We start from the raw sequence: 26,235 nt of genomic DNA on the forward strand, positions 1-26,235 counted from the left end.
GTGCAAATATTTGTAATAAAAAATAATATAAAGTGAGCAGTCTACACTTTGTATTCTGTGTTGTAATGAAATCCATGTATTTGAAAATCAGCAGGTCACCTGATTCACAGCCCAGGGCCCTCACCACTGGATCTAACTTGTCACTCACCAGATCCTGCATCAATCTGCTCACAGTGAGTCCCAGCTGAGCAAAAAGGGTTGGGAGATGGTCTTCCAAACCAAGCCCCTACCTTACCCTGCAGCCTCCACTCCCAATGGAGATCTTGCTTTAGGACTGCAGAATCCACTTGTGCAACGTTAGAACCTTCCCCAGTGACGAGTGACACAACAGTGCAAGACAGGGTTGCTGTATTTATTGGGACGAAGCAATAGTTTATTCTACAATGTGAATACAAGGTGTTAAAGACACAAAGCGGGGCTTGATTCACTCCTGTTTCCACGGTGAAATAAGATATTTATTAGACCCTTCCATTGTGCATTGTTTTAAAGACCCAGGCAGAACCTAGTAAACTTTCTGGGGCTACAAATAACAAGTTACGGATCAGAAACCAGGACAGAGCCTGTCTGAATATTACATCTTCTAAACTTCCCGACAGCTCCCAAGCTTCAGGAATCTAGCTAGTCAATCTTCTATAGCAGACACAGCTGGGCACTAACTAAACTGGCGTGAGAAATGTGCTGAAGGCTTTGATCCTAAGCCCACTGACCTCCATGGAAATGTTCCCAGGAGCACACAGAAGCAGAAGAGAACCCAGCTTGACACTCAGATCCCAGTGGGAATTTGTGGAGCTGGCGATTAGAGGAGGAAAGGAAAAACCCAAAGCAATATATTCTTCTTATCGCAAATTGAACGGTTTGAGCTGGAGTCATTAAGCCACAACAAGCATGGATTCCCCTCCCCCAAAACAAACACACAGACACACACACGGCCAGTCACGTGTCGGAGCAGAACCACACTTCAAGGCTGCAGCAGCCTGGGTTCATTAACTGGCTACCTCCTGATCACAGAATTGCACCTATAACAAACTATGAGCAAGATCTCAGCTGGCAGGCCAGGAAGGCAGGGACTGGTTTCGGTGTCTCTAGGAGTGCCCTTGATTTCCCTCCCAGACGACTACATGGGACAGTCTATACAATAGCTGCACACAGCTCACTCCGCAGCCTGTCTGTCCTGCTCTAGCATCACATGGAGCTGGACCCTAGAGGAGAAGTCAACCCCCCCTCCGAGCACCCTGCAGCACTCCCAGCCTGGCCCTGCGCCAGGATCCCCAGCACGACAGTGCCCTGTGCTAGTCCTGTGCCACTGGGCTAGTCCCCTGCTCAGACACGCTTCAAATAGATCTCCTGGCCCCTGCTCTCTCTCTCTCCCTTTCCACTGTGACCGAGGCAGCCCTCGATCAAACAAGCAATCACTGTCAGTCAGCTGCCTCATTGCACCCAAGAGGGGGGAGCATGTCAGTGGTGGGTACAGTGGGTGGAGGTATTTTCTCCGGGGCTCTATATTCAAGTTGCAGGGGCCCAGTTTGTAACACCCAAGGACTTGACATAAACATTGACTCAAAGTAAAAGAAACCTAGCTGGTGCTACAGCCCATCTGCCTAATGACTGGGCGGGGAGCTCGGCTACCCAGGCATTGCTCTCCATCAAAGCAGCTGCCTGGTGGACAGGGAGCCTGACTGGACCATCAGCCATGCTTCAACCCCCACCCCGTGTGGGAGAGGCAGCGAGCTCCCTGCTTGCTTGGGCTGGGGCACAAGCCAGCAGGAGCAGCATACAACATGCTTTGGGATCCTTCGGCTGCACTAGACGTGATGGGCGTGGCTGTTATTGCTTGGCTCCAGACCGCCGTGGAAACGCCGCCCTGAGCTGCTAGAGGCTGGGGCCAGAGTCGGCTTCCTCTGCTGGATGGGAACTCGGGTCATCTGGCTCTCCAGCTCGGTCCCCCTCCCCAGGAGACATCTTGTGCTGGGGGCCAAGGGAGAGCTCCTCGGGGTAGGGCTGGGGGTCGCTCCCGGCAGCCCTGTCCTGGTGCACCATCACTTGGGCCGGGGAGCCCGGGCCGGAGCTGCCCGAGGCCTGGCTGAAGTTCTGGAAGTTGTCCTGGACCCGCAGGACGTATCTGTGCAGCGGGCTGGCCCCGTCCAGAGGGCTGGCGGGGGCAGGCGGGCTGTGATGCAGGCACTTCACCTCCGCATGCAGGCGCGACACCGACTTGTTCAGCTCAGTGATACGGTTCCCCAGGTCTGGGAACGAAGCACAGGCAGGGCCAGGTGAGCGCAGGGCTATGGGGAGAGCCCGCCCGCCTTGCACCCACCGCAGCCCACTGGTAACCATCACGCCTGCTCGGCGAGCGGCATCCTTGTGCATCTCGCCTGGGGGCAGCCCCAGGAGCAAGGCTGGTTTACTGGCCCGATTCTGATCTCAGCTACGCAGGGGTAAATCTGGAGTCACTCCACTGAGCTCAATGCAGCGGCTCTGCTTTTACACTGGTGTAACTGGAGTCACTCCACTGAGCTCTGGTTTTACACTGCGGGAACTGGGAGCCTGGTACAGATTACATCCGTTTCTAAATACCGGAAACATTTTCTCTCTTAGGGCTCAAGAGCGTTCATTAGATTCAAGGATCCCCATCTCTGCCCTTAGACACACCCACATGTGGAGCCAGTTCTTGGGGTGGATGAGCAGCACGGGCACGTTGGGTTCCAACTTCCAGGAGCCACTGTCCTTCTACCACATGGGTCATCCACATGGACCTTCTGCAGCATAGCACAGACCATTACTGCCTGAGCTAAAGGAGTAACTCCACTAAATGGCAGCAGTAGTAGGCAGTTATCCTTCAGGGAAATGGCCACTAGAAGGGGACGTGGCCCACACTTTGCTGACATGTGACACCTGCTTCTTCCTGACCCTCATCCTGCCCGCCCTCTATTTCTCCTTCCCTCCCTTCCCCACTGTATTATGGAGTCCCAGTCAAGCCCTCATTTGCCAGGGTGGAGGGGGCTCTCCAGAGCTACCAGACAGAGTCACAGAGTTTAAGGCCAGAAAGTAGCCTAGATCGTCCAGTGTGAGCTGCCATGTATCACAGGCCACCAGCCCCTCCCAGCAGCCAGATGCTAAGCCCAGCAACCGAATGAGACTAGAGTATCACAGCCCACAGCAGACTAGGCTTGACGTGCCACGGGCAGAGAACAGGAGGGCCCGAGGTTCACCAGTGCCCAAGGCCCCGCACAGTGGCAGGGTTACCTTTCCGCCTGCTCTCCTCAAACTCCCGCCTGGCCGTGTCGACGTAGCGCTGCACCAGAGCCTTGATGACCTGCAGCCGATAGGTACGGCGGCTCTCCCCGCCCAGGCCGACGTCCTCCAGGGCGGTGTTAGCCTGAAGAGGGTGGGAAACAGGGTTACACGGGTGCCGGATACCAACACGGCTTAGCATTTACCTGGCATCTTGCAACGCCTGGGGGCTCGCTCGCCCTCTTCAAACAACCATTTTACAGTCCAGGACACGACTGGAAAAGAAGTTTGCCATGGACTCCAGGGGAGCACAAGGCTGAGGATAAAGCAGTCTCAATGCCAAGGTAACTTTCCCCAGGGCTCGGTCTGCAGACAGACAGACAGGGAACTTACGATGGTGGGAATCGGGGGGTAATCCGGTTGTCTCTTGGGTTTGGAGCAGCAAATGAACCGGAAGATGCCCCTGGGGAATGCAAAAGGACACGTCATTGGAAAGTACAGCCAGCCCTGGGGATGCTACGTTAAAATCTGAATCCAGGTCCAAAGGAATCCAAAATCTGGGGGAGTCTGGAGCCGGTTTCTGGTTCTGGCCCAATGGAGAGATGAGTCCTAGCCACAGTGTTCAGATCCAAACCATTCCAGGATTCAGGTTCAGGCCCATCATCCTTCAGAAGAGATTTTATCCCCTAACTTTTAACCTTGACAGCTACCAAGCCGCAGATCTGAGACGGTCTGCTAGCCCCAGCTGCACTGCGGCCAACAAGCCATGAGAACTAGAGCCCACGGGAACAAGCTTCACTCCGCAGTGAGTCTTTTCAGCGAGTGCTGGGCGCTGGGCTGCAAATAGGAGCCTTTTAGCAACTGCCTCTGTGTTAGGATTGCCACCTTTCTAATTGCTGGTAACCGGCCCCCCCAAGGCCCTGCTCACCTCATCACTTGAGGCCCCACCCCTTCTCCACCTCTTCCCAAGGCCACATCCCTGCCCTGCCTCTTCCCCCAAGACCCTGCCCACCTCATCCCTTGAGGCCCCGCCCCTTCTCCACCTCTTCCCCCAAAGCCCCGCCCCAGCGCTCACTCCTCTCCCGCCCCCGCCCCCCAGGTCCCAGTCAATTGGTAGATCATCTCAAGTTGCTGCCTGCAGGTAGGCGGTGGCCCCAGCCAAGCAGGGGCTGTCATGGGTTAACAACCTGGCGCCTGCCCCCACCCCGCGGAAACCGGACTTTTGGTTCGGTGCCCTTTAGGGTTGCCAGGTCCCCTTTCGGACCTGACTTTCCGCCGAGCACTTGGCAACCCTAAACAGCACCCAGACCCAGAAGCCAAAAACCGGATCATCCGGGTAAAAGTCGGATGGGTGGCAGCTCTACTCTGTGTCTCTAACGTAGGCAAGAGCCAGTGGGAGGCAGCAGTGTTTTCCGTTATCAATGCAGCCAATGCCTTCCTCTCTGGCTGCATGGGGACGTGGGCGCTGAAACATACAACGGAACCGGCACGCTCGGTAGAGCGCAGACAGACAGACAGGGCCAAAGTCACCCCGAGGGCAGCTCTCGGGGAGTCAGCCCGCAGCATGGCACAGTTCATTCGCTCAGTCACAGCCAGTGCGGGGAGGAGGTGACATTGGCGAGCCCGATACAGGACTGACACCACGGCTGGTGCTGGCTTCCACATTTTAAACAGGACGTTGGAAAATGGGAGAGGGTGCAGAAACAGCACAAAAATGATTCAGGGATTGGAGAAAACAGCTCACCGTGAGATACAGAGCTCGCTCTGATTTTAGCTCGTCAAAGAGAAGGAGGGGAGGCGACATGATTGCAGTGTATAGCTACCTTCACAGGGAGGAAATACCAGGTAGAAAAGGGGTCTTTAATCTAGACAGAAAAAGAACCAATGGCTGGAAACTAAAACCAGACCAAATCAAATTAGCAATAAGGCCCAAATGTTTAACAGTGTGGCTGATTAACCATTGGAACAAACTCCCAAGGGAAGTGGCAGATTCTCGGTCTCATGAGGATTGTCTTCCAATGGGACCAGATCCCTTTCTGGAAGATGCTTTAGTGGAACACAAGTTATTGGGCTTGGTACAGGGGTAACTGGGTGAAAGCCTCTGCCCTGTGCCATACAGCAGAGTCAATGACCGGTCCATGGCCCGGCGCCAGTCCCTGAGATTTCCCTGACACACAGCAGCAAGCCCGTCCCGGGTATTGAAAAGGTCAAGAAACACTGCCCTACAGGAGTCAGACTAGATGATCTAATGATCCCTTCTGGCCTTCAAATCTAGTAATATCTGAATCATCTCCCTTAACCCGCTGCACCAAGTGAGAAGCTTTTCCTTTGTGGAACACTCCAGCGTTCCCTGCATTAGTTCCTTTCTCCAAACCTGTCTAGGTCTCCTCAGGAGAAAGGGTTGACAAACCGCTAGGTATGTTTGGAGAAACATTTCAGAAGAAAAACAATTATTTACTTGAAATCATTCATGAAAACTTTCCAAATGTTCCACTTTAATGTTTTCCCCACCCTTTTGCCACTGAAATGAGGAGGAAAGGGAGAGAAAGAAGGAAAAACCAGACAGCAAAAAACCAAAACATTTTCAGTTTTCAGGGTTTTTTGAGTCAGAAATACTCTGAAAAACTTCTACAAAAATAACCCACCATAATATTTTCCTCACAACTTGTCATAGTTTTAAAAAAAAGGGCATTTTTGGTTGAAAATAGATTTGAACAAAACCAGTTCAGCCAGCTCGGCTCAGAAGTGACTCTCTTTGCAAAGCAGCTGATCCCCAGAACGTGAAACGCCAGTGGCTAGATGGCCTGGTATCTAGGGCCCTGGATGAGCACTCAAGAGATGTGGGTTCAAGTCCCTACTCCACCACAGACTCCGTGTGTGACCTTGGGCAAGTTACTTTGTGCCTCAGTTTCCCACCCGTACAATGGGGATTATCCTGACTCGTGAGGCTGAGCTGACTAACATCTCTGAGCTGCTCGTGTACTAGAGCGACTCGTTGCCGCGGCGCGGACGTCACCTGACTGCGTAGAAGAGGGACTTTGGCGTGGGAACGATGTTAAACGGTACAGGAAGTGTCAGGCCCTCCCTGAAGTAGGACAGGTAGAGCTTGGAGCGGGCGAACTTCCACTCCACGTCCGCATCGTTCTGAAAAGCAAACAGGGGGGAAAAGCAGGTTGCGATCTACACTGGGGCCTCCTGCGTTGGGCGGCCATCAGAGACCTTTGGGGCCTCGTGTGATCTTCCCACCCGCTTTCTAGAAGCCCCACGGTCGCCCCCATTCCCTCAGACCACAGCCAGCTGGTCGGTCTCATGACCTGCCCTCTCCCCTCCACTTTGGTGCCATATAACGGGTGAAATTGTATTGAACAGCATCGGCACAGGCAGGGGAGAGGGACAACTCTAGCACCGGGGAGAGCCGGGGGGCTGAGGCTCTGGGATGGAGGCCGGCTCGGATCCTGGGCACCAGCTGCCCTGCGGGGCGGAACTCAACGAGATCACAGGTGTGGCACTAGCTAGTCCAACACCTGGGCATCCCCAGCTGGTGGGTGGGGCCTGATCCACTTAAGGAGAGCACCCAGGGACCCTTCTCCAGCATGCACCAGCCATTGGTCTGCAGCCGGGCCAGGCAGGAGCAGGCTTGCTCAGGGACGGTGACAGGAACGTACTCTCAAGGCAAAGGACACATGCTAGGCCCAGTGGGGAAGCTGGCATCACTGCAAGAGCGAGAGCTGTGCCCAGTGCAGGGTCGTCAGCAGAGGGACTCATATGGACCTGCTGCACAGAGGGGAATTTCACCCTTGTACGCGAAGGGCCTCCAGTGAGTGTGTAAGGGAGAAATGCAGCCACTTCTGGGGTGGGGCACCACAGCCCTCTCGACAGCGCATAGGAATACGACAAACAGGGACTGCATTTTGATGGGGCCTTGGGGGAGGAAGAAGGAGGGAGATTTAGGGGAGGCTGAGTGGAATTGCCCAATTGCTGGTTATTTTAACAGCGCGGGGAGTGCCAGGGAGAAGAGAAGCTGCGGAAGAGGAGGCCTATTCCCCACGGGGTCACTCTGCTCCAGGGCGGGGCCCAGGCGCACTCTGGCGGGGCTGCCAGCGGCCCTCACCTCGATCTTCTGGAAGGAGTTGGTGATCATGGCGATGAGCATGTTGAGAAGGACGATAACCATGATGATGGTGAAGATCCCATAGAGCGCCCGCCCCACGAACTCCGCCAGGGCATACTGGGGCATGTCCACCACGCTGTACTCCTCCATCCCGAACATGGTCCAGAACAGGAACTGGAACGTCTCATTGAAGCTGACAGAAAGGGGGCAGCAAAGAGTGGGGCCTGGTTACAAGCCGGGCGTGCCCCACCCTAACAAGTGTGCGAGACAGCCCCAATCCTGACCCCACTGACATCAACAGCAGCTCCCCAGGTGATGCAGGATTGGCCTGTGTGTCCACTAGATCTTCCTGGGCAAGTCCTAACTGCTACAGGACCCTTCAGAAGACACTTGCCAGCACCCACCTGGGCCCCCAGGAAGGTTTGCTTGAGATGCGGCCTATATTTTCACCCCATTATTCCTCGTTAAATCCCCACCAGCGCCCCACACAACCCCGCTCCCTCCCGAAGTGCCGGGACATCCCAAACACTTGATCACATCCCCTCTGAGTGCTCATCACCGTCTTCAGCTCCTTTCATTCTCCCCATAGACCACTCCCCACAGGGTTCCTCGGAATCCCCTTCTACCGATAAACCGTGCCTCCCAATTCCACCACAGGCTTCATCAGCAGAGCACCCCAAAGTGCTGCCCCATGGCTCCCCGCTCACGCTACAACCCCCATTCACGTTGCTGGCGTGTGCCCAGAGAGGGGCCAGGGAATCGCCTGGATAGGGCAGGGACCTTTGACCCTTTCTCTCAGCCTCAGGCATCGCGATGCAAAGCATCTGGCCCAGCCGGGAGGCCCTGGGAGAGCCCTGGATGCGCGAAGCCGTACTTCCCCAGCCGCTGGGACTCCTGGTAGTAAACGTAGGTGTTGTTGAGTCCGCACAGGAACGCGGTAAGAATGATCATGAGGATGAACATGAACCTGTGGGGGGAAAGCCCAGAGAGGAGATCAGAGAGGCAGGGAGCCATGGGGCCTGACCTAGAGGACCCTAGTCTGATAAGCCCTGTTCATCGTGGGGATGTGTCCAGTGCACAAACCCACCACTGCCACCACCCCCAGCACCGCCACAGTCTCAGCCAGCCAATTACCCCTCTCACCCTTTGGTACGTTGACACTATGGAGACTGTGCCGGCATCCATAAGAGCGGCCAGAGTGGGTCAGACCAAAGCTCCACCTAACCCAGTATCCTGTCTTCCGACAGTGGCCAATGCCAGGTGCCCCAGAGAGAATGAACAGAACAGGTAAATCATCCAGTGATCCATCCCCTGTCGCCCATTCCCGGCTTCTGGCAAACAGAGGCTATGCATGCCATCCCTACCCATCCTGGCTAATAGCCATTGATGGACCTATCCTCCATGAATTTATCTAGTTCCTTTTTGAGCCCTGGTATAGTCTTGGCCTTCACAACTGTTAGGGGGCTTTCCCTTTAGCCCCTCCCCTGGTTCTTGTCATGCAGACAGAAAGCAGAAGACCAGAAGTCCGAAGTTCAGACAATATGATGTTTATTGGGGTAAGCAAGCATGTCCAGAGCTCTGTGCATTGTGTGAAGAAATACTTCCTTTTGTTTGTTTTAAACCTGCTTCCTATTCATTTCATTTGGTGATCCCTAGTTCTTGTGTTATGAGAAAGGGTAAATAACACTTCCTGATTTACTTTCTCCACACCAGTCATGGTTGTATAGACCTCTATCATATCCCTGCTTAGTCGTCTCTTTTCCAAACTGAAAAGTCCCAGTCTTATTAATCTCTCCTCATATGGCAGCCGTTCCATACCCCTCATAATTTTGGTTGCCCTTTTCTGAACCTTTTCCAATTCTAATATATCTTTTTTGAGATGGGGCGACCACATCTGCACGCAGTATTCAAGAGGTGGGTGTACCATGGATTTATATTAGGGCTGTCAAGCAATTAAAAAAAAATAGATTGTGATTAATTGTGCAATAAAAAAAAATCACAATTAACGTTAAACAATAATAGAATCCTGTCAAATAATAATAGAATCCCATTTATTTAAATATTTTGGGTGTTTTCTACATTTTCAAATATATTGATTTCAGTTACAACACAGAATACAAAGTGTACAATGTCCACTCTATATTTTTATTACAAATATTTGCACTGTAAAAAACAAAAGAAATAGTATTTTTCAATTCACCTCATACAAGTACTGTTGGGCAATCTCTTTATCATGAAAGTTGAACCTACAAATGTAGATTTATGTACAAAAAAACCTGCATTCAAAAATAAAACAATGTAAAATTTTAGAGCCTACAAGTCTACTCAGTCCTGCTTCTTGTTCAGCCAATCGCTCAGATAAGCAAGCTTGTTTACATTTGCAGAAGGTAATGCTGCCTGCTTCTTGTTTACAATGTCATCTGAAAGTGAGAACAGGCGTTCGCATGGCACTGTTATAGCTGGTGTCGCAAAATATTTACATGCCAGATGTGCTAAAGATTCACGTGTCCCTTGATGTTTCAACCATCATTCCAGAGGACATGCGTTCATGCTGATGACGGATTCCGCTTGGTAACGATCCAAAGCAGTGCAGACCAATGCATGTTAATTTTCATCATCATGAGTCAGATGCTACCAGCAGAAGGTTGATTTTCTTTTTTGGTGGTTTGGGTTCTGTAGTTTCCGCATCTTGGATCAAATGCTGTAGCTATCTTAAAAATTTCACATTGGTATCTTCTTTGCATTTTGTCAAATTTGCAGTGAAAGTGTTCTTAAAATGAAGAACATGTGCTGGGTCATCATCGGAGACTGCTATAACATGAAATATATGGCAGAATGCGGGTAAAACAGAGCAGGGACATAATTCTCCCCCAAGTTCAGTCACAAATTTAATTAACGCATTATTTTTTTAACAAGCGTCATCAGCATAGAAGTATATCCTCTGGAACAATGGCCGAAGCATGGAGAGGCCTATGAATCTTAAGCACATCTGGCACGTAAATATCTTGCGATGCCAGCTACAACAATGCCATGCAAATGTCTGTTCTCACTTTCAGGTGACATTGTAATTAAGAAGTGGGCAGCATTATCTCCCGTAAATGTAAACAAACTTGTTTATCTGAGCGATTGGCTGAACAAGAAGTAGGACTGAGTGGACTTGTAGGCTCTAAAGTTTTACCTTGGTTTGTTTTTGAGTGCAGTTATGTAACAAAAAAAACTCCTACATTTGTAACTTGCACTTTCACGATAACGAGATTGCATGACAGCACTTGTATGAGGTGAATTGAAAAATGTATTTTCTTTTGTTTATCATTTTTACAGTGCAAATATTTGTCATCAAAAATAATCCAAAGTGAGGGGTGTACACTTTGTATTCTGTGTTGTAATTGAAATCCATATATTTAAAAATGTAGAAAAAACATCCAAAAATATTTAATAAATTTCAATTGGTTTTCTAGTGTTTAACAGTGTGATTAATCACGATTAATTTTTTTAATCACGATTAATTTTTCTGAGTTAATCACGTGAGTTAACTGCGATTAATTGACAGCTCTAATTTATATAGAGGCAATATGATATTTTCTGTCCTATTATCTACCCCTTTCTTAATGAGTGCCAACGTTCTGTTCGCTTTTTTGATTGCCGCTGCACTCTGAGTGGATGATTTCAGAGAATTGTCCACAATGACTCCAAGATCTTTCATGAGCGGGAACAGCTAGTTTAGACCCTATGCCACCGCAGCTCTACCAGCATAACCCTACAGCGGAGATGAGGCTGTCAGCCACAGAAGGGGTTTTCCCTCGCCGTAGGAACACTGCTTCCACGAGCGTTCTTCCCTGGACCTAGGTGGACCTGTGCCTGGGGGTAGGCTGGCACAGGGGTCTCGGTCAGGGGGGTGGGATTTTTTTTTTTCACACCCCGAGCTCTGATGTACCTACAGCAATTTAAGTGTAGACCAAGCCGTGGATGTGGATCCACAGGGACGGGGCTAAGACATCCTGCCAGAGCAACATGCAAGGCAGCTGCCAGTGGATAATACGGGGTGCTAGCCCCCTAGCCCATTCCCCCAGGACACCCCGATAGCCAGGTGGAGGGACATGTCCCCCGCATGATTTCAGGCTGTGAGGGGCTCGCACAGCAAAGCGAACGCTGCATTCTGCTGGGCCTCTCCAGTCCTATTTCAATCCTCAGCCTGTGTCTGTCCCCGTAGCGTCGTAGCATGGGCCAGCAGCGCGCACCGCCAGCGGCCTGCACTAGATACGCCGTGGGGGGGGGGGAGGGCCTTCTCTCTGGGCCTGGCTCGTGACATCAGCGAGAGCAGACGGTGCTTAGCACCACGTTACTGGGAGGCATTCACGCACCGCGGCCTGTACCCACCATCTGGCTCCATTTAGGGACGGTCTGATGGGGCCGCAGGGTGGGAGGCGACCCCAAGGTGAAGGGGATGGAGGGGATTCAGCCCCTACCGGCTCATGTCGTCGATCATCTTCCCGATGGAGATCTGCAGGGTGCCCAGGGACTCATGGGCAGGCAGGATGTAGGCTAGGCGGGTGAAGCTCAGCATGCTGGTCACCGCAAACAGCACCTCGGCGACAAACTGGGGGTCTTCAGGCTGCCACTCGTGCCGTCCTGCACACGGGGAGAGGAACCTCAGAGACACAGGGCCGGAAAGGCAGGGGGACCTTTATTGTGTGGCCTAGTGGATAGGGTGTGGGGACTGAGGGCTATTCCTGGCTCCGTCACTGGCCTGCTGGGTGAGTCCTTGTCCTGCCCCGTGCCTCAGTTTCCCCATCGGTAAAATGAGGATAATGACACCGACTTGCCATATAAAAGTGCCTATAATTGTCATTGAGCCAGTAACTTGCGGCTGAACGTGCTGCTTGGGGTCTGGAAGGCTCCGGAGGGAGGAAAAGGTCCGGCCGTAAGCTGGAAAGGGAAATCTTTCAAAGTAGGGTATGCGGAGGTTTCATAGAGGGGATGGGACGGCTTGGGGGGGTGGGGGTGGGGCGGGGGCTGGGGAAATGATCCAAAGCCGGTCGCAAAGCCACTGTCCCTGCCAGCACTGACAGGCCTCCTTGTTGGTAAGAGGCCAAGGAGCGAATAGGCCACAGAGAGCTCCTCTCCCCCGGAGAGAGGTTTGTCTGCGGGGCAAGGCCGAGGCCCATCAGCGGGGCAGGGTGGGGTGAAGCAAGGCCATGCAGCGCCCATTCGGGGGATGAACGTGTAGCACTAGACATGCCGAGCGGGAGGAGCGGGGCCGGGCCAGCAGCTGGAGGGGGCGGAGGGAGGCCGAGATGAAAGCCGAGGTGCCCCAGCCGCAGCTGCTCACCGGCTCTGGTGAAGTAGTAGCACCCCGGCGAGGAAGGGGCGTCCAGGCAGTGCAGACGGCCCCTCACGGCGACCAGCACCCGCAGCGTGAAGGAGGCCAGGTACAGGCTGAGGATGACGATGTCCAGGTAGTTCCACAAATCCAGGAGGTAGCTGCGCAGCCCCTCGATCCACACCTCCTTGCACTCGTACCAGAAGAAGCCTGACCGGGGTGGGGGAGCAAAGCATGAGCACCAAGCCCCCTCGGGCAGATACCTCCCAAGGGGGTGGGTTGGATTCAGCCTCTGGGCAGAGTTTCCCCCTCTGCAAATCGGGGTGGGGGAATCATCCTTCCTTCTTCCCCCTCTTGTCTGCCTTGCCTCTCTGCCCCATCAGCTCCCCCGGGCAGGGTGTTCATACAGCACCCAGCACAGCGGGCTCCTGATCGCAGCTGGGGCCTCCACAATAAAAGTCATGACGACCCCTAGCGACGCCCCCATATATGCCCCCCCCAATTCTCTCTCCCCACGTGGGGATTCGCACCCTGGAGAGATCTGCAGGCCGCTCCCAGACCCTAGACCGACCCAGCGCCCAGGCTTGCCCCCATGGGGAGGGTTTCACCATTGACTGCAATGGATGCAGCATCCGGCCCTTAGTTCTCTTATCCCATCCCCATAAGAGATGGGATAAGAGCCCTTTCACCCCCATCCCTGCTCTTCTCTGAATCCCCTCCCACCGCCTGCATCCAGACACCCTTTGGGCACCGGTCTGAAAAACAAAAACAACCCCGGGAGCAGGTAGCCTGTGGCAGGCAATCACTTCTGGTGCTCACAGGCAGATTCCGACCCTAGGGGCTCAGCTCAGCCGGTTCCAATGGGAGAGTGCGGCTCCCTTCAGAGCTAACGATTATCGCATCATACCACGGCCAGGGAAACCATCCACCCAACTCATTCCTGTCGAGCCAGCTCCACCCAGCTGTTTCTCTCTTCCCCAGAGCCCTGGGGCCCTGCACGTACAGACAGTGTCGCCTGCTGGAGGCTGATTTCCCTCCCCACGTCTATCTGCCCTGAAACCTCCTGTCTACGTAGGAGCTGAGAAGACTTAGGGACACAAAGCCCTGCTGGGGGCTGGATTTGGGACTGAAGATTATTAACAGCAGCTGGCTTCAGCGCGGTCAGTGAGAGGTCTCGGTCCAGTCCCAGGCAGGCGCGCGTCCCCCTAGGAACTGCCACAGGCCCCGTGCTGGCCGGCTCAGCAGAGGCGACAAAAATTCGATCAACCCTGGAGGGGGAAACCCCCTTCACGGCTCTCGAATCGGCTCCCGCTGCTACACATTGGGATTCAGGGGTGAGGTGGGGGGCTGTGCCCAGAGGGATTCAGAGGTGGGGGAGCTGTGCCCATAGACATTCGGGAGGAACTGCGCCCAGAGGGATTCAGAGGCGGGGAGCTGCACCCAGAGGGATTCAGAGGTGGGGGGGCTGCACCCAGAGGGATTGGGGGAGCGGGGGGACTGCACCCAGAGGGTGGGATTCCCTGGGGTGCAGACAGTTGACACAGGGCCTAGACACCCTGCTTAAGACAGCAGCGGCCACCTGCTTCTCCTTGAATCCTGTGCTTTTGTAGTTCCCTGCCAACACCCCTCCCTGCCAGGCATTCTTCCCGCAACCTACCAGCCACCCAGAGCATGTGCAGGGAGTTCTCCCACAGGGTCTGATTGCGTCCCAAGAAGATGTGGTGCTTCTGCTCCAGGACTATGGACTCCGCCAGCAGGAAGATCAGGAACCAGAAGTACGAGGCCGAGTGGAGGAGGAACTTGATCACTGGGATCTTTAGCATTTTGCCAACCTGCCCAGGGATGCACAGGCAGCGTCACGCCTCAGAGCTGCAAAGAGTCCCACGGCTGCCAATTTCTGGAGGGCAGAGGCCCACGGCTCCACACTCATCCTGGCCTGCGCTGGGACCCACTGAGCTCACTGCGGGGGCTGCACAGACGCAGCAACTGCCTCTCCTTGGGCCGTCAGCACCACCACACAGAGCTAACGGAGGGACTCTATTAGCAGACAGCAATAGTAGGCTGTTACCCTACAGCGAAGCTGCTGCTAGCGGAGGCCACGACGCACGCTTAGCCAGTGTGTTGTGCAAGGATCTCCCCGCGCAGATCGGGGCCCAATATCAACATACAATTGAGCAAGGGAGAAGCATAAAACTCCCCCTACGTGAGCATTTGCAGCAGCAAATCGGACACGCTGGAACAATGGAGAATGAACTCAGAAGGGGTACAAATATGGGGGAGTTCAAATTCATGGGATATGGGTGAATAATTTACACCCACACACTGTTGGCTCAGTTCTAGGGAGAGAAATTAGTAGAATTGCAATCAAGTTTCCATGGGCACGTAGGGATTGGCAGCCTGGATAAGACCCAAGGTCTCTCTAGCCAGTCTCTCGTCTCTTGAGGGTCCAGAAGGAGTGTCAGAACCCTGCAGTAGCAGATGTAGACTCTGCCCCCTTGTTGGGTCCCATCGTGGCCTGGAAGGCTGCTCACCCGCGACTTCGGGGCAATCCAGTACAACAAGCACAGAAGGGGCACGGTCAGGAAGATGGAACAGGAGACAAAGAACTTCCAGAGCGTGTTACTCCCACGCCAGCCTGACAGGTTCCCGCACCAGATGGACGACAGCACTTGTTGGCAGACGGGATGGGCAACAAACTGATCCAGAAGGACACAGGGGGAGGAAGTCAGTTAGGTGGGAACAAAAATATTTATAACCACCGGTAGCTTTCTGTTGCCCCAGCCCTTTCAGCCCAAAAGGTCCCAAAGCCGTACACAGGGATGCTGCCTCTAAAGAGCCCTCACCTACCAGTGACATGCAGCCACCTCTGGGGTGGCACATGGTTTAGCTGCTGCATAGCTTCACTAAACAAAAGCTACGGGCATGGGGTGAAAGATGATCCCACATCTAAGTGATATTTAAGGGGGGAATTTAGAGAGGAATGGTGCACCCTGGAACCAGGATTCCAGGGTTCACACCCTGACTCCCGGATGACATCTCATCTGAAAGACTGTACCTGCAGCATCCCCTAGTCCTCCACTGGGGTATTGGCTCAGTGCTGAGTGCTGCCTACGGACACCAAAGCCTCCTAGTCTCCTTCCTGGACTCACCCTCTTCTGGTTGTAGTTGACGGCCAGCCGGAGCCGGGCAAGGTTGGGGATGCCCTCCTCGAAGGCCTGGCTGTCCAGCTTCTCCTCCTCCTCGCTGTCCCCCAGGTCATTCAGCACAGCTGTCACCTCGCTCTGGTTACGGCACATCCCCAGCAGCTCGAAGGCAAACTCCTGGCTCAGCAGCTCCAGGCTGAGGTACTCTGGCTGCAGGAGGGAGATAGGTGGGAGGCAAGGGGGCAATACTTGAGCAAAGGTCCCATCACCTTCTACTGCTGCAAGGGTTTTCCTTGTGCCCTTTGTCTCTGGTTGGTCATGGCTTTGCCTCCTTTATTCGTGCAGGGGGCTGGACTGGGTGACCTCTCAAGGTCCCTTTCAGCCTTACATTCTATGACTGTATGACCGTAGTCAATAGGGGCCATTTCTGCGGGGCCCCTCCCATAACAGCACAACAAGAGGTGCTCAGAATGAGAGGGCCACACATTTACATATGTACAATTAACCTGTAGAACTCCCTGCTGCAGGGTGGGAGAGAGGCAAATATCTCAGCCAGGTTCAACAGAGGATTTGGCTCCTGTGGATGCCACGATGCACATGTTTGAACATCTCCATGGAGTAGAATCAGGGGGAAGCAAAAGTCATTCCCCCCCCCCGACCCCTGGCTCACACTGGGGAGGGACGATGACTGTGTTAAACCCCCAGGGTCCAAATTCAGAGCTGGTAGAAGCAGGTGTAACTCCACTGAAGTCTAGCATGTTGCACCAGCCTACACCAGATGCCTCTCTTCATTCCCTGGGTCCTGCAGACCCATCACCCCACGGGAGGTGGAACCCTGCATTCTGAGTGCAGCACCGTGGCTACCCGCAGAACAAGGACGGACGGAGAGTGGAACCAAGACCCCAGCCTCGGCATGGAAACTGCAGAGAGCCTCACCTTAAACTCTGGCTCCTTGCAGGAGAGGCGCTGCAGTTCCCGGCTGAGCTTGAAGGCCGTCAGCATGGCATCCTCGCTGGCAATGGAGAGATAGGCCCGGCTGGCGATGCCCTTGTAGGTGTTGATCCGGAAGAGGGAAAACTTGAGCAGGTCATATGTGCGGCCGTTGCTGCACTCCAGGCAGGTGCAGGAGATCTTGTGCGGTCGGGGGATGGAGTGGCCTTTCTGCACCAGCATGTCCACGATCTCATAGAGGTCCTTCTCGCAGGCCAGGGTGAGCGGCGTCACGCCGGGGGCGAAGCGGGCGTTGTCGATGGAGTGGTCGAAGAAGGCCAGAGAGAAGGACTTGATGTCCATCTTGATGCTCTTCTCCTGGTCCAACCGGTCCAGCAGCATCTTCACCACCTGGGGCTGGTTGGTGTCCACGGCGACCAGCAAGGCCTCATGGATCTGGCGGAAGTCAAACTTAACATAGCGCAGCAGGGCCCCGGTGATCTCCCCACTGCCCGTGCGGATGGCCAGGTTGAGGGCTTCCCGCCACGCACGGTCCTCGCCATCGGCCTGCTGCTGCAGGATCCTGTCACTCCCCTGCAGCAGCTGCTGCACCTGCAACAGGTCCCCCTCCTGGATGGCGTCGAGGAGCTCGCTGGGAAACTTCAGCTTCTTGTTGACTATCTCCCTCCAGTTGGGTTGCTGCGAGGGGCAGAGAGTCAGCAGGGCACAGTGGTGGGCAAGCCTCTGTGTAACCCCCAGCTGGAGCCAGGGCTGGGGACCTGGCAGGCTCACAGAAAACAGCGCACCAGCTCCTTGGAAAGGAGCCCACAAGCTGCCGGAACCCTGGCTAGAGCTGGGGCTTGGGCTGCCTGAAAATGGCAAGCTCCTTTCTGCTGAGCCAAACTGATGGTCTCATCAGTTTCACACGTGCTAGTCAATAGCACCCACGGAGGGTCAATTTCACATGCCCTTTCACAAATGCCATAGTGTGGAGGTTTAGAAATGGAATTTTTAGGGATCTCCAGTTTGCCAGGAAATTTCAGTAAATTTGCTTTCATTCCAAATTGGAACAAACACCAAAATGCCCTGTGAACCCCAGTCCCTGGAGCGTAGCCAACTGCACCCAGGTATTCTGAATTCCACCTGCTGCTCTAGCCACTAGAGCACTTTTCCTCCCAGAGAGGAGCCCAGAGGTCCTGAATCTCAGTCGCCTGATTTAGCCATCAGGACATATCCCTCCTATGAGTAGCTAGTAGCATCCTGAGGTCTGCAGGGCGGGAGTTCCTGGAGAACTCGCAGACTCATCTAACCTGGATGTATCTGGCTCTCAGTTATGCTGGAGTGAAGCCAGAGTCGCTCCATTGAGGTCTGTGGAATTACTCCAGGGACGTACCTGAGAGCAGAACCCAGCCCCTCCCCACAGCGGCCACTTGGTTGGAGCTACCCAACAATTAATTTGGCTCAAGGATACAGACTGGAGCTTCTGACATCCAGTGGTTCTTTCCCATTTAGGAAGGCCGGGCTGCTGCTGCCAGAGGGAGGCTGGGCTGGCTTGAACTTTCCCTTCTGTCCCCCATACCGTCAGCCCTTGCCACCATTGGATTGTTGTTATTTTTTTTAACCTCAGTGCTAAGAGGCCCCCAGTGAGATCCCAGGCCCCCCTGTGCTCAGCGCTGTACGTACACACAGCAAGAGCCAGTCCCTGCTTCCGAGAGTTTACAGCTTAAAGGGACAAGACAGAGAGAGGAAGCTGAAGCTTTATTCTTCCCCTTTACAGATGGGGAGAGAGATTAAGGGACGTGCACAAGGTCTTGCCCCCACAGCCAAGGCAAACCCCTGTCCAGGGCCTTGCACACAAGACATCAGAACCCGAGTCAGGGAACTGAAATTCCACCAGGTAGCCAGGCCATCACAGGCCTGCTCACCCACCGCGCTCTCTCCTTTTGGGCCCAGCAGCTCTTTTCAGACCCAGCCTCACCCCCTTGGCTCCTCGCTGCTACTCTCTCTGCAGAGCAGCAGCATTGGCAGGAAGCAGAAGTATGTTGGAATGGGGGATGAGAGAGACCTGTTGCTGGCTGGGAACCTCTCTTTCCATTAATCCTCCCCTTCCAGGCTCAGAGGTTGCAGCTCCCTGCTTAACACAACACATGCTGCCTCAGGAGAAATGTGGTGGTGCTAATTTCCTGCTGGCTAATTAACTCCCCAGGTTTCATTAAGCACGCCTGATTGAATTCACAGCTTGGATATTTCACAGCACCTCGACTGCATTAGAGCCAAATGGGGCTGGAAACCAGCCAGTGATGCTCTTTAAAGAGAAGAAAAACAAGGTGGGGGCTGGGTGATGGGCTCAGGAACAGCTGCTCAGAAGGGCCCTGCCAGATGCAGCAACAGCCTGCGGTGGGGAGAACAGCTCAGAAAACATCTTGCTGGCATTCACAGTGACAAAAAGCTGGGTATGGCCCCTCTAGAGGCTGGTCCACCTGAAGGATAACAGCCTACCACCACTGCCAGCAAATGGAGTCACTGCTTTAGCTCAAGTGGTAGGGGGCTGTACTATACTGTGGCACTGGTATTCTGAGGTTCAAACCCTGCCGGGTGGATGGGAACAGGTTGTATCATCTGGTTCATATCTAAGTCCCTGTAGTGCCCACTGCCTAAGAATATGTACAAGGAACAGAAGAGGTGAGGGGGAATGAATTCCATGGGACTATCTGCACCAGGCACCTGATTGTGAGAGTGAGGCTCATCCAATCAGGCAAGAGAAACAATGCTATGTGACTTCAGCACCCAATCAGAACTAACTCACTCAGCTTGGTAATCGAACATTTGCAAGGAACTAGTTGCAAAGGAACTCTGGCTTGAAAATAATTCAGCCTGTCACATTGGCTAAATGATCAGAGAAGTCAGGAGAGCTAGGTTCAGTTCCCAGCTTTGCATTTGACTCACTAGGTGTTGGGCAAGTCACGTCCCTGTTCTGTGCCTCAGTTTCCTCATCTGTAAAAAGAGGGAAATGAAACTCCGAGAATGTCAGAGATCTAAATGGGTTATAGTAGCGCTACACAGAAATGTGGCATGGGGAGATCATTGTAATTAACTCAGCCTTTAAGGCCAGAAGGAATCACTGTGATCATCTATTCTGACCTCCTGCACATCACAAGCCACAGAACCCCAAACTCTGGTTCAGTTACTGACGTCCTCAAATCATGGTTTAAATACTTCAAGTTACAGAGAATCCACCATTTACACTAGTTCATACCAGCAAGTGACCCCTGCCCCATGCTGCAGAGAAAGGCGAAACCCACCCAGGGTGTCTGCCAATCTGACCTGGGGGGAAATTCCTTCCTAACCCCCAATACGGGGATCAGTTAAACCCTGAGCACATGGGCAAGACCCACCAGCCAGACACCTGGGAAACACTTCTCTGTAGTAACTCAGAGCCCTCCCCATCTAGTGTCCCATCACTGGCAGTTGTGGATATTTGCTACTAGCAGTCACCGATGGGCCACGTGCCATTGTAGGTAGTCTCATCAGACCATCCCCTCCATAAACTTCTCACAGCCCTGAACCTCAGTATACCTCATCTCAGTCACTTGCACATGACATACAAGCAGGTCAGTGGGGAAGGACAGAGGTACAGTCTGGGATTGCAATAAAGCATGTCCCATGTTCACAGGGGCAGCTGCTCAGATGGCTAAGCTGTTGTATCTTTACCTGTCGCACAAACATACAGAGAGAAGTAGTTTTCCTGTTAACCCCAGAGTTTCTGCAGTAGCCGCCGCTTCTTTTGAGTGTGACGGGGTTTGGTTATTAACAGTAACTAAATACACAGGACAAAACATTTATTTTATATTTCTATAGATGCTCCTGTCCAGATGGACTCCAAAGCACTTTGATGTGTAAGATACAGCATCACTACAATGTAGCCACCTCTGGGGTGGAGGGAAGCAGCTGAGCAGAGCACAGTAAAAATGTGTGCATTGCAGGGTGGGGGATATTTTGGATAAGGGTTCCTGAGCAAATCCCCACCACATAGAAGCATGAATTCAAAGCATGTTACCAATATCAAACCCTTAAAACTCACCCCAGGCCTGGGCAGTAGTTCACTGGCCCCATTTGAGAGATGGGGAGATCAAGGCGCAAAAGAGGCAAATGATTTAGCAGCAGAGATGGGATTAGAAGGCAGGAGTTCCTAGCTCCCAGATCAACTGACTGCACCTCCCACCCCTTGGGTCCTTAACACCTAGGTGGAACCAGCAGGATCCAGCCACACACTGTGCACTGCCTGGAAGCCAGTACCTCTGCAGCCCCTTGGAAGGATGAAGGGCTGAGCCACCTGTGATATGATTCAACCAAGGGATTTGAGGGGCCAGACCACGCCTGCTGCGGCTCCATTGATGGCTTGGTCTCGTGCGGTCTCAGACTTGGCGCAGAAACCATTGCCCATCCCGGCATCATCCATGCCTCTCTCTTGCCCCACTCCATCTTTAAATGCTCAAGAGCGCGTATCTAACTGAACCCCAGGGAAAGCCAAGAGCGCAGGGCAGGGGAACCCAGGATATAATGGGGAGGAGAGGTGGTCCTGGTTCCCCAGCCAACTGCATTCCCCTCATGCCCAGTCCGACTGATCCCATTGTGCTTCCCAATCCTTTTCCAACTCTCCTGCATGCCCGCCCAGGTCTAAAGTAGGCCTGGCACAGCTCTGAACAGACCATCAGCTTTTATCAACTCCTCGCCCCAGGGTTCTCCTGCTCCGGTTCCTAGGTCACTGGCTGCTCCACGGAGCCCTACACAGAGCTCTACAGCCAGCTGTGGGGTTGGGGGGAAAGCAGAGGGACCAGGAGAGGGCCTCTCACAGAGCACTCTGAAGATCAGTGGCTGAGAAGCCCCTTAGTGCATGGTCTGTGTGTGCCACCCACGCACCATAGACAGGGTGAGACCTGAGCCAAGGACCCTCTCTAAGGAGCAGCCCCTCTTAAGTGGCCAGCACCATGCTGTTCAACCTTCCTACTGGGCAACCAATTTTCCCTGCTCCTCCTCGGAGCGTTACCCCACATGTGGCCCCAACACTGCGTACAGGACAGGCAGGGCGGGTCTCAGCACGGCAGGGCTGTTAAAGAGAGAACTGTGTTACTCACCATGACGCTCTCCATGGCGAGCCCTGATCAGCAGACCACTCCGCTGCGTCGGCTGCTCCTTGTCTAGAAGCAGCCAGCTGGAGGGAGGGCTGGAGGATGCTCTGGGACCAGGTCACCCGTGGGAGAAGCTTTGGTTCAGAGCCAGTGCCCAAGGCCATTCACATCCACAAAATGAAGTCCCAAACTGTGCCACATCTCAGCCCAGAAAGCTCCAATTCCAGCCCTTCTCCCTCCACCTGGACAGCAGCTGGCGTCTTATTTCCTCCCTCCGTTCACCCTCCAGAGCTCTGGGAAGAGATGAAGTCTTGTTTGTCCCTGGCACGGGTATGACCAGGTAAGAGCAGCAGGACCCACCTGCCCCTTCTCCAGAGAGCAGGGCCGCTCCAGGCACCCAGAGGGCGAAATTAACGAGGGCAGCAGCAACCGCCCTCCCACGCTGCTGCAGGGAAACTACAGGTGTTTTTCTCTGGTTGTTTTTCTTTCCTCTGTCTGTCAGTCACTTTCACACCCTAATCCTTTCCCTGCAGCAAATGAACTCCTTGCTTAGATGCAACAGACCTCTCCGGAGAGAATTAAGAGGATGGGTTTGGCTGCTGGAGTACATCCGTCACATTCGGTATCCAAGTTTCTCTCAGATTCCAAGACCAGAAGGGATCACTGTGGTCACCTTGTCTGACCCCCTGTACAGCACAGGCCAGAAAACTGCCTCTCAATAATTCCTAGAGCAGAACTTTTAGAAAAACAACCACTATTAATTTTAAATTCATCAGTAATGGAGAAGCCACCCTGACCCTGGGTAAATTGGTCCAATACACTCACTGTTAAGAATTCAAGCCCTATTTCCAGTCTGAATTTGTCTAGCTTCCACTTCCAGCCATTGGATCATGTTAGACCTTAGGCTGCTGCCAGAGTGAAGAGCCCATTATTAAATATTTGTTCTCCAGGTAGGTACTTATAGATTGTGATCAAGTCGCCCCTTAACCTTCTCTTAGTTGAGCTAAATAGACACAAGGAGCTCAGTCTATCAGTATCAGGCAGGTTTTCTAATCCTTTAATCATTCTTGTGGCTCTTCTCTGGACCCTCTCCAATGTAGCAACATCTTTCTTGACTTGGGGGCACCAGAACCGGACACAGGATTCCAGCAGTGCTCACACAAGTGCCAACCACAGAAGTAAAATAACCTCTCTTCTCCTACTCGAGATTCCCCTGGTTATAATGCATTCCCCTGGTTATATAGGGATTGCATTAGCCTTTCAGGCCACAGCATCGCACTGGGTCCTCATGTTCAGCTGATTATTCACTATGACCCCCAAATCTTTTTCAGAGTCACTGCTTCCCAGGATAGAGTCCCTCAGCCTGGAAGTACGGCCTGCATGCTTTCTTTCTAAATGGAGACATTTAGATGGGGCTTTATTAAATTAACACGGATTGTCTGCTTGTGCCCAGTTTACCAAGCGATCCAGATGTTTCTGTATGGAGTGACTTGTCCTCTGATTTACCACGCTTCCAATTTGTGGGTCATCTGCAATTTTATCAGTGATGATTTTGTGTTTTCTTCTAGGTCATTGTCAAGGTTCCTTCCCCAGTCTGAACTCTAGGGTATAGATGTGGGGACCTGCATGAAAACCTCCTAAGCTTACTTTTACCAGCTTAGGTTAAAATTTCCCCAAGGTACAAACTACTTTACCTTTTGCCCTTGGACTTATCGCTGCCACCACCAAACGTCTAACAGGGATATAATTTGAAAAAGAGTCCAGTTGGAAACGTCTTTCCCCCCTAGAATCCTCCCAAACGTTACTACCCACTTTCCTGGGGAAGATTTGATAAAAATCCTCACCAATTTGCATAGGTGACCACAGACCCAAACCCTTGGATCTTAAGAACAATGAAAAAGCAATCAGTTTCTTAAAAGAAGAATTTTAATAGAAGTAAAAAGAATCACCTCTGTAAAATCAGGATGGTAAATACCTTACAGGGTAATTAGATTCAAAACATAGAGAATCCCTCTAGGCAAAACCTTAAGTTACAAAAAGACACACAGACAGGAATAGTCATTCCATTCAGCACAATCTATTTTCTCAGCCATTTAAAGAAATCAGAATCTAACGCATATCTAGCTAGATTACTTACTAAGTATTAAGACTCCATTCTTGTTCTGTCCCTGGCAAAAGCATCACACAGACAGAGAGAGAGGCTTTGTTTCTCCCTCCCCCCAGCTTTTGAAAGTATCTGGTCTCCTCATTGGTCATTTTGATCAGGTGCCAACGAGGTTACCCTAGCTTCTTAACCCTTTACAGGTGAAACGGTTTTTCCTCTGGCCAGGAGGGATTTTAAAAGTGTTTATCCTTCCCTTTATATTTATGACAGTCATTGATAAAAATCTTAAATCATGTAGGGCCAAGAACCAATGCCTGGGGGCTTCCAGCAGAAACACACCCGTTTGAGGAGTCCCCGTTTACAATTACATTGATACCTAGCAGCCAGCCAACTTTTAATCCATTGAATGTGCGCCACATTCATTTTATAGCACTCTAGTTTTCAATCAAAATGTCACGTCATATGAAGTCAAATGCCTTATGGAAGTATATTACATCAACACTTTATCAACCAAACTTGCAAGCCCATCAAAAAAAAGATAAAGTTAGTTTAAATCTATTGTCCATACACCCATGTTGATTTACATTCATTATATTACCCTCCTTTAATTCTTTATTAATCGAGTCCCATATCAGCCGCTCCACTATCTTTGCCAGGACTTATGTCAGGCTGACAGGCCTATAATTACCCAGATCATCCCATTTACCCTTTTTAAATATTGGCCCAACGTTAGCTTTCGTGCAGTCCCCTGGAACTACCCCAGTGCTCCAAGACGTATTGAAAAATCAGCATTAATGGCCCAGGGAGCTCCTCCCTGATTGAAGGACTTCATTCTTACTAGGATCATGTGTCCCCTTGCTGCCTGCAGCCCCCTCCGCTCTGATCTCTCCAGGTCTCTCTAGTTTGGGTTCTGGACACCTGCACGTTTGCTCCCACCTTGTGATTTTGCATCATCTGCAAATATGATCGTGGTCGGATTGATGCCAAAGAACGGCTGACAGATGTGAAGCAGTTGCTCAGCAATCAGAGATGTGCTTGGTTATCTTCGTTTAGTCTCTGGAGTCATCTTCGAGCCATGGACTGGCCAACAGCTGACAAAAAACATTCTTGCTTGAAGGCCGACTGCACTATCACAGACAGCTGCCCAGATGCCCTAGCACAGGGGCTGACAAACTTTTTGGGCCACATCAGGGTTGCGAGGGCCACGTCGGTGTTGCAAAATGGTATAGAGGGCCGGGTAGGGAAGGCTGTGCCTCCCTAAACAGCCTGGTCCCCACCGCCATCCGCCCCCTCCCACTTCCCACCCCCTGACTGCCCCCCTCAGAGCCTCCGACCCATCCAACACCCCCGCTCCCTGTCCCCTGACTGCCCTGCCCCCCATCCACACCCTGGCCCCCTGCCCCACTCCTTGTCCCCTCCCGGGATCCCCATCCCTAACTGCCGTCTCCGGGACCCCACCCTCTATCCAACCCCCCCTGCTCTGTCCCCCCTTCCCAGGGCCACCTAACCCCCCCCCACTTCCTCTCTCCTGACCGCCCCCCCAACCTCTGCCCCACCCAACTGCCCCCTGACCTCCTGCCCCTTATCCAACCCCCCCTTCCCCCTACCATGCAGCTCAGTGCCTGGGAAAGCCTGGGAGGTAGGCGAGCACAAGCTGCGCTCCCTGCGTGGCGGCATAGCTGCAAGGGAGGGGGGGAGAGGCCAGGGGCTAGCCTCCCCAGCCAAGAGCTCAGGGGCCGGGCAGGACGGTCCTGCAGGCCGGATGTGGCCCACGGGCTGTAGTTTGCCCACCTCTGCCCTAGCAGGACCCTGCAGCTCCCAGTGTTCCCCACATCTTTGAGAACTAGTCTGTTAGGTAAAGCAAGGCTCTTAAACATCTGGGGGCCAGCTGGGTCCTCACATGGATTGGCTCAGCACGGAACAGGATGAGACACACAATGCTTTAGCTCTGCTAAATATCAGCACTAACCAGCCATGCCTAAACCGCATCAGCTTCGCAGTGTAGAATGAAGGTCCCTCAATGCTTCCTTCTCGCCACTCTGCCAGTGCCAATGAGACATGTCGAGTCCCCAGAGAATCAGGAGGCAGCTGTGTCTGTAAATTACCAACCGTCCTCCTGCAAGTGAGCAGTAGCGAGAGCACGGTACCATTCTGGATCTACCCGTAACCGCGTGGGGTGGAGATCCCCTATTCCTGGGAATTCAGTTCAGTGCGACCCTGTCATAAATATAAAGGGAAGGGTAAACCCCTTTAAAATCCCTCCTGGC

At 52.9% G+C, this 26,235-nt stretch overlaps 1 protein-coding gene across 1 annotated transcript; it reads right to left on the reverse strand.

Annotated features, from left to right (window-relative positions):
• Window positions 1-331: 331 nt before the first annotated feature.
• Window positions 332-22,618, reverse strand: LOC140907400 (short transient receptor potential channel 2). Its single transcript, XM_073333274.2, has 13 exons — window positions 21,871-22,618; window positions 16,742-17,434; window positions 15,812-16,015; window positions 15,194-15,358; window positions 14,320-14,494; window positions 12,672-12,872; window positions 11,809-11,971; window positions 8,217-8,309; window positions 7,343-7,535; window positions 6,248-6,375; window positions 3,625-3,694; window positions 3,244-3,376; window positions 332-2,243 (listed from the first exon to the last, which is right to left on the reverse strand). Exons 1-13 carry the CDS (start codon window positions 21,883-21,885, stop codon window positions 1,870-1,872), a joined length of 2,607 nt encoding a protein of 868 aa, XP_073189375.1. The 5' UTR covers window positions 21,886-22,618; the 3' UTR covers window positions 332-1,869.
• Window positions 22,619-26,235: the final 3,617 nt, after the last annotated feature.

The sequence above is a fragment of the Lepidochelys kempii genome, chromosome 1, assembly GCF_965140285.1.
Source record: "Lepidochelys kempii isolate rLepKem1 chromosome 1, rLepKem1.hap1, whole genome shotgun sequence".
NCBI lineage: Eukaryota > Metazoa > Chordata > Testudines > Cheloniidae > Lepidochelys > Lepidochelys kempii.

Bases quoted from the DNA above. Each gene is read 5' to 3' on its own strand.
- LOC140907400 (XM_073333274.2), bottom strand. The intron at 16,016-16,741 runs GTGAGGCTCTCT...TCCCTCCTGCAG, and splicing joins GCAAGGAGCCAGAGTTTAAG to CCAGAGTACCTCAGCCTGGA. The intron at 2,244-3,243 runs GTAACCCTGCCA...CTTCGTTCCCAG, and splicing joins TGAGGAGAGCAGGCGGAAAG to ACCTGGGGAACCGTATCACT.